General features: G+C 36.3%; 1 protein-coding gene across 1 annotated transcript in view; it reads right to left on the bottom strand.

Moving 5' to 3' along the window:
• NLK (nemo like kinase) overlaps nt 1-12,280 on the bottom strand; it is a 67,711-nt gene that overhangs the window by 20,874 nt on the left and 34,557 nt on the right. Inside the window, 2 exon segments of the mRNA XM_009278272.2 lie at nt 8,545-8,600; nt 10,215-10,344. Of these exon segments, the coding sequence (XP_009276547.1) occupies nt 8,545-8,600; nt 10,215-10,344 (186 nt within the window).

The following is a 12,280-nucleotide window of genomic DNA, read 5'->3' as shown; positions in this document are numbered from 1 at the left end:
CTTTACAGCATGGTATCAAATGTCTCACCCCTGCATTAGGCATTAAGCATTACGAGTCACACCAAGCCCTGCAATGTTCAAAACAGACAAAAATGCTGCAGAGAGGTGGTGCACACTGCCAAGGTCATGCAAAAGATCAAGGAGAGAGTTAGAAATGAAACTGCATCTCCTGGGCCCCAATCTAGTATCTCCCTTGGTGTACCAGGTTCATTCACAGTTCAAGGTAAAGCGGTAGTCAGCTCTCAGCCCTCCAAAAATACAAACTGATCAGCTGTAAGAATCGGCAACAGCTCAGTTGCCCTCCTCCGACTGGGTGCCACCTGAACGCTGGAGCGTGTACAGCTTTGCCTTCAACTCTGCAGGAAGAAACTGGCTTTTGCTGTGCATGAGGAAGTTACACACTTCAGTTCTACTTGTCCTCCGTATCTGCCACGCACAAGCTCCAGTAACTTCATGAACTCATCGACCTCGTGGTGGTATTTTTACGAGTGTGCCGTCCTGACCTTTTCTCTGAAAGCAAAGCTAACTAGGTCAACGCTGAGGGGGTTGTTTTGTTTTGTTTTGTTTTTAAATCTCACCATTATCCTGTAGGAGCCTATCAGTTGGTTCAACGCTCTATAACCAGCTCTGCTACCTATCAAGTCTGAAATATAATAGCAAATCCTGACTTCAGTTAAGATATTTATCTCTCAGTAACACAGTAAGCAAGTCAGCTTCAGCAGAAGCTTCTACTTGTTCTTACCATTACCACCAATTAATTGGCACGGTCAAGTTGCACTTACAACAATCTAGAGAAAACTTATATTTTCTTTCATCTCTACCTAATCAATGTTCTCTTTCCATCTGTTGCTCTGCAAACCCTATCCGGCCAAATCCCTATCAGCCAAATTGTTCATCTGCCATCAGCACACCACACAACAATTAATTTTATAAATTAAATATTGTCAACTTTTTGACCAAAAAAAGCCCAGATTAAAATTGCACTCATAAAGAATTAATAAAGAAAAAACCCAACCCTGCAGCAACATAATTCCTAGTCCTCTTAATTTTTCATTTCCTTTTGCAAAGGCCCTCTTAAATATTTATACCGGCCTTTTAAAATTTGGTTTCTACCTTATGGCCGCAACAAATCTTTACGTTTCATTTTTAATGTAAAATATTAAAAAAAAAATCCAAAAGCATTACTCTGCACTTTATTATGATAAGATTTTTGTTTTGCTACGCCACAAATCCTCCTAAATCTCAATCCCGAGCATAATGTCTCCCAGATGTCTCAACTAGTTGCCATGCCAACTAAAGCAGCTTAAATTAAATGAGGGCCTGAAATGGCACCTGCACCACTCCAGGTCTGTTGCGCATTAAATAAAGCTCTCTTGACAGGGGCTCAGAGGTGCCATTAACTTGAACAGCAGCGATCTGATTATTGTCTCTAGATAATTTAATGAAGGTCTCTAAACAAGAGCGAAAGCAGCACTTGCTTGATGTTCCTGCCTTTTACGAATGTGGCAGCTTCTTAAACAGCTGGTACCCGAGTGGGTCAATGACTTTACTCCGGCCAGTACTATAAGTGTTTAGCAAAAACAAACTACAAAAACCCTACAGGATTTCAATCAACTATTCAAACAGGTACCTGCAGTTTTCTTTTTTAAGTTGAACCATAAAATATGCTGGCTATGAGGTGGTCACTGGAGCTGTAATACGCAGCTAAGCTGAACATTACTACCAGATAAAAATTGCTACTGACAGCAGTAATTAGTTAAGTAGTTGTATAAAATTAGAACTACAAATGTACCAATTTGCTTCAGAATAATTATCAAGGCAAATGCACAGCACAAAAGAACTTCACTTACTCTGTTGACTGGGGAGACCTGCTGAGTTGGTAAATTTTACAAAGTGACAGGCAAATTTTAAAAAGGAATAAAGTACACTGTGATGTGGTATTCTCATAATGACCTTCTTTATTAGGTCTCTGCATACCTCAAAACTCAATTCTATAGACTGTTTTTCTAAGAGGCCAGCATTCTGTGAACAAGTTCTGGGGTAGGTGGGTTAGCTGGATGCTAACAGTGGCATGGAGGTGTCCATATGATACTGTAAGAAACACGCTTTTTTTTTTAAACAAAACAAAACAAAACTTTCTTATATATTTCAGGATTTTCTATAAAATGGGCACAAGGGGTTTTCTCCTATTTTGGTATACTTTAGTTATACTTGTTTTTACATTAGGATCATATCAAGCTTAGTTTGTGATGCCACCTCTGTTCTCTTCTAACTCTTTGCAGACTTTATAGCTTCCTAGTAGAAATATTTCTATGACATCCTCATTTCGTTTCAATACCCAAAACATGAAAAAAAAGACCTGGCCCGTGTAAAAATAGTGCAACAATTATTAAAAAAAAATTAATGAGTCTAATGCCTGTCTAAATTATTTTTTTATGTTTAAAATTTGCTGACTTTTCTGTTATAGGTAAAATTACTGATACAAGTATATTTGCCATCAAGTCACCTCTAATTATGCAATGTAGAAATGGCAATCTATGGCATGTGTCAAAGACCACAGACAAACAATAGCAGAAGCTTTTTGGAGGGACACTGTTTTGGAGTCAGGGAAAAAATAAAAAAGACAGTTTTTCATACCAGGAATAAAATACTGAAACTCCGTCTGAATCTTACTTCTGTGTAAGGTAAGGGCTTCAAAGCTCTTGATGAGTTCCTAATACAGAGAAAATTCAGCCTTTCCACCTAATTGAGCTGGGGTACAATGAAAGAAGTGCTTAGGTGAAGCAGCAGCTCCCACCTCTCCACTCCTGCTCAGTTTCAAAACTCATCAGGAGCTGGAGTTCCCAGCCTTCCACAAAAGCACCATGTCATCAATCAGCTCTGAGTTAATGGCATTGGTATTAATCACCTGCAGTTCAGTAGCACCATATTTTGTATTATGTACAATAAAATCTCTAATTTTCATATCTAAATAATTGTATCTGTGTATTTGTAAAACAAAGCTTGAATGCTGTGGAAGCTCTGTTTTGGGAAAGCCAAATACATCTGGCACATCACACCTGAAAGATTGTGTATAGTCTTGTTGTGACAAGTTTTCTTGGCTGTACACTGTGGTTATCAAGAGTAAGACATACAGGTTCTCTGGTGTCAGTAAAAACCACGTGTCTGAAATGGAACGGCGAGCCATTCCCCAGAGGTATGGCAGGATGCAGTCTGCAGAATACAAAAATAAACTCCACTACTTCAGCATTAGTTTCAAAATTTCACTTGGTTATTTAATTATTTGGTCTTGAGGTCACCTGGATTTGATATTCAAATGGGAAATGCGTTTGTGCTGCAAAGCACTTCTTGCAGATCACTATTCCGATATTTTACAGTGCTTACAGACAGATGCAGTAAAATTATCAAATACTTCCATGAGTAGAAAAAAGCAAAACAGTGCAAGGAGGAATGTGGATTAATCAGTAGTAGATCTGTGGATAAATTACTAACTACTATTGATAATTTATTCTACAAATAGCTTTTAAAACAGATTTAAAAAAAAAATGCAACACCAGATGTCAAACACACGGTGTGAAGAGTTCCTAGTCAAAGTTAACATTTTAAAACCTTCTCTCATAGTGTCATTTCAGGTTGTTAAAAAATCAAGTCATAATCCTTAAGTCAGGAATTAAGATAATTTACTGAGTGCCTGTAAAAGGTTTAAAATTAAAAAGACAAAGGGGAAAATTTCAGTCTGTTTTTACTGAGTCATTGACAGCCAGGCACATACTGCCAGCAGATTCTACTTGAAAGATCACTGCTAATGACCTGATATTCAACTTTAAAACCTCCCTGGTATTTTCCCATGTGTACACAATCTTCTCAATAGAAAACATTTTCAGTTCCAGGCAATATTATCCAACTAGCTTTTGCAAATACTGGAATAAAGGTATTACAACTTTACTGCTGAATAAAGCAAAATTTTAACCCAAGGCAAAAGAGCCTCGTGTGATAGAGAGAATAGAGCCATTTTGGCAGACAGTTCATTCAAGCAGACATCTAGGACTCTCTCTCATACAGTTTACTGGTTTGACAATAACACCACCATGCTTTCATTACCTGTAGAAAGTACATCAAGCTGTTCTGTTCTCATGAATATCTAGTGAGAATCTACGTCACAATTCTGCCCGATCCACAATACAAACTGTTGTGTTACCAGCTGCAAATTGGCAACCCATAGCCTTCTACGGAGTATACTAACCCTCTTAATCCTTGAGGTCCCTGTTCAACTTGTTTGTGCACTGGCCCAGAGGAACTTGCCACGATGACATTTCAGAAGGGTACTTAAACAAGGAAACCCTTTCTAAGGCTACTGTGAAAGAACAGGAAGCCTGAGCATACGCTACTTGGTACCCCAACAGTGTTGGCATTGTCCCTTTTACTGGCTGGAGGAACCAAATCTTACCTTGTCCCTGTCTACCCTCCTCCACCCTACATATATGAGGGATTTACTCCGTAATCTGTCAGAAAACAGTTCTTTCACCTCTTAATAAGATCAATGGGAAGGAATTGCTGCACACCTTTGCTTTTACTAGTATTAAAATCTTTCCAAGTCAGTATGACATCACTTCTGTCAGTCTTGTTTTTTCAGCTGCTTCTAATATTCACTTTAATGGAAAAAGTTTTCAAAAAGTTACTATAGAAACTTAGGATAGTTCTTAAAAGAGAACATCTGTGTATCTCCAATTGCAGAATTCAGTATTACAATCAATTGCAGAAGATTTTGTAATTGGAAAAGAGAGCTATAAATCATAGAATCATTTAGGTTGGTAAAGACCTTTAAGATCATCAAGTCCAACCGTAAACCTAACACTGCCAAATCAGTTCAATCAAGAATTAGCAGATATGTTAGTTGCAATGAAAGGCTTTTTAGATGCTCTAGCAAAATCTGTGAGTCACTATTTACCTTTATAACTGATATGCTTTAGAACTAGGTCAGTCTACCTAGGAACACAGGCATACAACAGAACCAAAACATCATCCAAGCTTGTGTATCAGGGATTATACTTCTGTTCCACCAAGGTAAGCTGATGATTGCAGGGATAAGCCTTGAACTTCAGCTTAACGATGAACTTAATGACGAACATATAAAACCTAAAATTCACCAACAACCTCTTTTTCATTTATTTTCTCAAGACAGACACCCAGAATAATATATGCTCCAATATCTACTCATTTTTGCACTAGGTGATATTGGCAAAAATATCAACACCCGTATAAGATGTTAAATGCTCACAAAGATTTTCAATCTAAAACCTCATTATACATTCAAATTATCTCTCAATCTAAGAGTTTGCAAAGAATTTGCATTCTAAAACAAAAATCTCACCAGATTAAAATTCTTTTATTCATCACCAGATTCCTAAGAAATCTTTTATCATCAAAATTTTCAGTTTTATAATGAGTTGTCTTTACAAAATATACTTTGCAACTCTTGCTAGTACCTATGAGACATTGAATAATTGAAACTAACTCTACCAGTTCATTTCCAACGCATCATTCATATCATTTTAGTCATTCTTTTACTATTTTATTCTTTTACTATTTTTTTTCCTTCCCCAAAAATTGCACTACAACTCCTAGGAAAGCAAGCAGTACCAATTCAATCCCTTTACACTTTTATCACTGATCAATATACCTTATTGTAAAAATGGAACGTCACTATGATATCTTTAGGAACTATACTAGCAGATCAACAAAAGTTTTTACAACTATGTCCCCCAAATATGGAATATAGTTACCTCATCTTCTTAAAATGGATCTGAAATAAGTTGTTCTTATACTACAGTAAGCAGAAGCACATGCAATTAAAAATGTGCATATAAATTGAAACACCTACTCGTTCATTCTTCTAATGAATTTAAGGGTCATAAGTGCACTTACTGCAATTATTTCAACAAAAAGGAGAAAGAAGACTACAAAGCAAACAGTCTTCTATTACCAATATTAGAGTCAAGAAATTCAAACAAATTTAAAAAAAAGAGACAGCCCTATAAAATACTAGTCAGAATGACTTAAAATCAGTTAACCATGAAGGAAACTAACATTTCTGGGTTTATATACAAAACATGGCAGTAGCTAAGCTCATAAAAATAAACTTAGCCCATTTAAATATTCTTGATTGTACAGTTACATGGAAGGAGTGAAACCCTTAACCTAGATCTGATTTATAACTCATATGATTTGTTATAAAACGAGGGCACTGAACTAGTGCAAATAACCAAACTCCAGTTTTTGAAGACTACTCATATGCTGTTCACATGAAAGAAATATCAAAGCAAAATTTAAGAGCTTTATCTAACATTCATACAAAAAAGCCCTAGTATATTTTCAACCAATCAGTAAATCATGCTGTACTTTGGCTAAAATCACTGAGTTTAAAATACATCTGCTTTCTTCACCAATAAATTCAAGGTATTACAAATAGATCAAACCACATTTCACAAAGTTCAGTTTATCTAAAAATAAAGAATGACAATTTTCCACCCATTAATTGTCTTGTAAAGTGGGTCATACAAAAAAGCAGCTAAAACCTATCAGTAATGAAAAAAATAAACTTCCAAAGTCTAACCATACGAGTAAGCTGGTGCACTCAAACCTCAAGCAGCTCCACTGAAGACTGACACCAACGTAATAAAGCTACTTGTAGGATAAGCAGAACACATGATGTGGACATCTGTGGGACAGGGAATTTTTTTTTAAACCTAACTATTACTATGCGTCCCGGTAACAGAAAAAGCTATCAGGTCCCAATTATGATTGTATGAAAACTACACAATTTCAGAAAATAAAACCAAATCCTCAATCAGAACACTTTATATATGTTCCTGACTGTATATGCATACATTTTTAGATGAAAATTGATTGGCAGCTTACTTTAGCTTATAACAGACATTTCATTATGCCCTGCCTGATTTACAAAGAGTTTTTTGGTAACAACTTTGGTTTTGGGAGGAAGTTTTTATTTGCACAATTTGGTTGCAAATTATAAACTTGAAAGGCAATGCAACCAAAGCTGTAAAAGGAGCAGCAGTATAATGAGATGACACATAACTGAATATGCTATGATTCAAGTGTTTGCTTTCAACAGTTCAGCACTGAGTTTAATTTTCAGTGTTTGCTTTTGGGGTTTTCCATAGAAAACACAGAAGTCTATTAGCTGACCTCAGCTGTATGGTAGATCCCTGTATTGAAATGCTAATTTGATAATGGAAATGTCAATGTGTTAGGATATTTGATTATCTGCTCTCTAACATATCACTTTTACTGAAGTCTACAAAGGATATTTTGTTATTAATAGCATGTTGTAAAAATATCTGAACAGTTCATAAAACTCTGCAAATAATCTTAAAACTGTTATGGGCAGGAGTCTGGTGAAGAGCTTTTTTCCTACACACATAAAGAATAAAATATAAACAATCTCATTCAGTGCTAATTATCAAGTTCATTTTTTATTAGCTAAAAACTTCTCAAAAATTGGATCTTAGCATGTTAAATTTTTAAAATAGCATAAAGAAGAGAACAGACTGTGGGATTAATCTAGGCAGACAATCTTTATTATGATTCCTGGTCTGTAGCTAGCAAAGTCTCTGCAGAGGGCAGAATTACCCCTATTTAAAATAATTTTTTGTTCTAATTCTCACAATAGATACTTCCAGATACTTTCTGTACCATGAAAATCTGTACTTAACTCATTGCATTAGAGTAATTTCTGGCAATTTAAAAACTGGAGTAAGTACTAAAACAACCTGCTATGAGTCACAGAACTTCTGTTCCAACTAGAGTCAGTAAGAGCCTACCCAGGTCAAAGACTTACTTTTTGGTATTTAAGAACGCATAAATTCCCAACCCCAAAAATAGAAGATAACCCAAAGTTTGAAAAAGGAAAAACACAAAACAAAACATGACATTCTCATGTCAAGTTATGTACTAAAATTCAATTTTATAATGCAGTTACCCATAGACAGCATGTACCTTTGCATCAGTGACACATTAAACAGCACATATATTTGTGTGAAATCTGTTTTCTTGATCAAGATAGAGGCTGAACACAGAAAGCCAGAACTCAACTAGTCTGCTGAAACATCCCTGAAAAGTCACGGTTTCAAAGCATGTGACAGCTGTCTGAAAACACCAGAAAGTATTTTAAGGTACTAAAAACTGAGAGGAAGTTAATTACTGGATATCGTTTTCAAAAAAAAATTTTGGGGGAATCACCATTAGTAGCAGCAGTATCTGTTGGTAAAAACACAATGCCCTGCATTTACTGGCTCTTACATATTCAAAGCTTCATGTTCAGTCCTGCACCATTTCACCCCCAATGTTAACAATAACTAAGAGTTCTTGATAGTATAGATTCACTTCTTTAAATAAAACCGTTCAGATACAGGCTCAAGGTTTTTGTAGTTCTATTTCATAGATACCACCAACTACTTGCAGTTTCTAAGCTAATGAAAATTACACCTACCTCAGTTAAGAAGCTCTATTTTATATTTAGGATACATTTCTTCAAAATAGTCAATGTGTGGAGGCTGGAGTATGTCGAGGGCAGAGAGTACCTAGGAAACACCACACAAGATCAAGACCTATCCCAGTCAAACAAAAACAAATCCCTTTCAAAAAGAGTCAGACTGCACCTTTCTCATAGAGCTTAGCTTTATTCTATCCCACACAGACAGACCAATATTCTATCTCACTAGATATATGAATTTAATAGCCCACCAAGTCAGATATTCTGTACATTGAGGGTCTCTTTCTCTCTTTTTTTTTTAAATTCAAGAAACTTTTCCCAGCTGTTCAAGTACTAGCTTAAAAATTTTATTGGGTTTATCCACCCAATAAAGATTGGTTTATTTCAAAAATATATATAACCGTAAAATATTTGAAAGAAGTCATTCTCGCAGAGAAATGCAAAAGCAAAAGATATTACACTTTGTTCTGCCTTTCACCTTTAAGAGTTCTGTGATATACTGCTTTCACATGGGAATTAACAAAAAACAAAGTTGTTCACATTCTGAATCAGAAGCTCAGCTCTCTGTGCAAAGCAAAAAGGTAGAAAAGCGGCAGCACAGAATTTACATCCTCTCACAGGAAAAAAATACTACCTTGGTGTAGTCTTTTAGATCCTGTCTTAGGAATATATATGACATTTAGGTGAAGCACACAAACTTCAGTGGTTATCAAGCTCAACTACTGACTGCTTACAGAGAGGCTTTTATTTAATTTTATAGTCCTCAGTAAAATCTGCTCCATAATGAAGACCCTGGTAAGGAGCAGTTTAAGATACCAGTTCAAAAGAAATCTTGTCCTACAATCCGTCTCCCAAGGACTGGTGATAGTGGTGGTGGTGGGACTCTGCAATCTGGTATAAGCTTGCAAGGCTGTCCACCTCTTTTGCGTCCCACTAACAACACTTACCTGAATTCAGTGCTTAACTACAAATAAAGTCTTTCTTGGAATATGATACCCTCAGATAAAAAAAGATAAACTTTAAAACAGGAAGAAAAGCAATGAAATAATGTTCTGAAACAGATACCCACTTCCTGATCCCACTCCACTAGGAGAAGACAGTAGTCCCAAGATGCTTGTTACTGCTTATCAGTGGGAGAGGTTACCACAGCCACAGTTGCACTTGTGGAACAGTTTCTGCAAGTACTTTTATATTCACTTCAGACACAACCATATGGGTCAATTCAAATAATTTCTTAAAATGTTAAACCTAGCTGATTTTACCTAAAGCAGATCTGGGAGTGCTTGCACAACCACTCTGCTAGAAGAACTGAAAGAGCAATAAACTCCAACAAAGGGGAGAGGAAGATGGAGTAAGAAATAGCTTGGAAGCGAAAGCATGTCCAGCTGGCATAGCTTTGTGCAGATTAACATTTATCTAAAGCCGAAAATAAGATTAGGTGGAAGTGTATTGCCTGTCTATTTGCAAACATTTTGGAAGGGAAATTATGAATATCCTTAGATTCTTGATAATTTCATTTTTTATAGTGTTTGCAACAGTAATAGCTGAGTTTCCAGGAAATCTGATAACCATAAAATTAGAGAGCTTTTAAAGCATTTTAGATATTCTATAACTTAAAAGAAAAAAATACTTCTATTATAGATAGCTCCATTTTACAATTAGGTTTTATCAAAGACTTCAAAATTACTTTGAATTTACTTACATTGTCATGCTTAAAAAAACACAACATCTTCAACTCCCGGAAGACCCTTTTACAAGAGACCAAATTTTGGAAGACGTTGGGCATCTTTTTGAGTGCAACTCTCTTTCCATCTCGCGGATCTGTTACTGACCTACAGAATAAAAGATTTAGAACATCACATACTACAGTTAGACAATTTTTCTAAATCAGAAAAGAGTATTTTAGAGTTCTTATCATTCTCAACTGAGACGGTGAGTCAAAACAATGTGAAGACACTTCTAGGGAAAAAAGTATTAAGCAAAGGGCGTTATGCACTGTACTATAGACCCTGTATTAAATGTAGCATGATCATTCTTTGATTAGAGTACATATACACATACCCAGTCAAGCTTGGTAGCTGTTAAGCGGCTGGACACATGTACATCAGTGCATATACTGCCTGCCACTGGCATACACTGTAGCTCAAACTTAGATCAACGCCTTGAGCAGAGGAGCAGACGTGATGATAAACATCTCCTTCACCTCCCAAAAAAGACCTTATTAAGAGTAAAACATTTTCTCAGTTACACAGATTTGATTTTGTTGGGTCTACTGCTTTCTTCTTCCTCTCCTAAGAGGGCAAAAAATTTAATAATCCCATTCTGACAGAACACTGGCAAGTGTAAGACTATTACTTGATCTATCACTAAATCACTTTACATCTGGAGAAGCAACAGCACACAGTATCTAAGTTTCCACAAATGTAAAACAGGCATGATACCTGTCTTTCTCCCACAGAACTTATGGGATGCAAGTATAGTAGTTCAGAAATTATAAGGTGCTTTGCACATGGCAAGTATTTTAATTTAAAGTAATGAGATTCTGAAAATAGAATTTTATAATGAGAACCATAAAACTAGAGCAAGGAGATTATGGTGCCTCAATTCCCAATCACGGTTTTTAAGGTGAGGCTTCTCAAACCTCACTACAAAACAGGGTTTCTAGATCTTCAGTTGTTAGGAAACCTTCATTTTTTTCTGCATATTTTTATTGGGATGACCAAAATAACTTTCTTCTCAGTGCAACGCCATAACCACGTAAGAATCTACATCCAGCTATGTACCCTGATGACTACATTTGTCCTTAAAAAGTTGCTGGCTTTTCCATCTATCATGTGACTCTCCTACAGACGACACGGAAGGCTTCTTCTTTTGTCTCAGGTCCATGTTGGTTTAAGTATCTAAATAAAAAATTAGAATGGGATAATCAAATATCTGCCTTATCTCCAAGTACCGCATCTGACTTCAAAATACAAAACAATTCAATCAATCCAAAAAGTCAGAAGTAGCCACTGATAGTAGTGGTTGGGAGTCCAAGGAGAACTACCCCAACACACTTGGCTGGAACACTTGTTAATAGCCACTGCATCTTTGTATTTTAAATAAGGGGTGGAAGGGCACTCGGGAAAGTTGATACCAGACTAATTTCTATGGTGGGAAACACAGAGCTGAAAAGAATCTGAAAAGGTCTTGTAATTCACAATATGTTTCCTATTTTCTCCAGGACCTTTGCCTCTTGCCTCTAGCCTAAATTGGAAAGAAAGGGAATGAAAACTGGAAGAGCTACAGAAAATCCACTGTTAATGCAACTCAGCACTCACCATGGGCCAGACTGAAATATCCTCCCTCACACTGTATAGTAACTTCATTCACAGATGATGGTTAACCTCAATGAGTCTATTTGCAAAACAAGGTACTATTCATCATGAGTAGGCGACATTTCAGGCTGGCCTGTAGCTTTGGGATTATAGCACAGGCAGATTCTGAATGACACACAGCAGGGCCAGTACCAGGCAGTAGCTCACAAATTCATATAAATTTGATCCCAGCATGAGCTGAGAGCTCCCATTGCTCACAAGGTCAAGCACCACTGATCAGCTAATTAGTGGTATTCTTCTCTCTTTATGAGACAGCATTTCTGGCCCCCGCCAAGTTTTTACCAGCTTAATAAAAAAAAAAAAAAAAAAAAAAAAAAAAAAAGAAAAAAAAAGCAAAAAGCCACCAAACCTCTAACCTGTAAAAGAAAACTTAAAAGCTGCTGATTCCTGG

The sequence above is a fragment of the Aptenodytes forsteri genome, unplaced genomic scaffold (assembly GCF_000699145.1).
Source record: "Aptenodytes forsteri isolate BGI_AS27 unplaced genomic scaffold, ASM69914v1 Scaffold66, whole genome shotgun sequence".
Classification (NCBI taxonomy): Eukaryota; Metazoa; Chordata; class Aves; order Sphenisciformes; family Spheniscidae; genus Aptenodytes; species Aptenodytes forsteri.
This window is presented reverse-complemented; position numbering and strand designations above follow the sequence as displayed.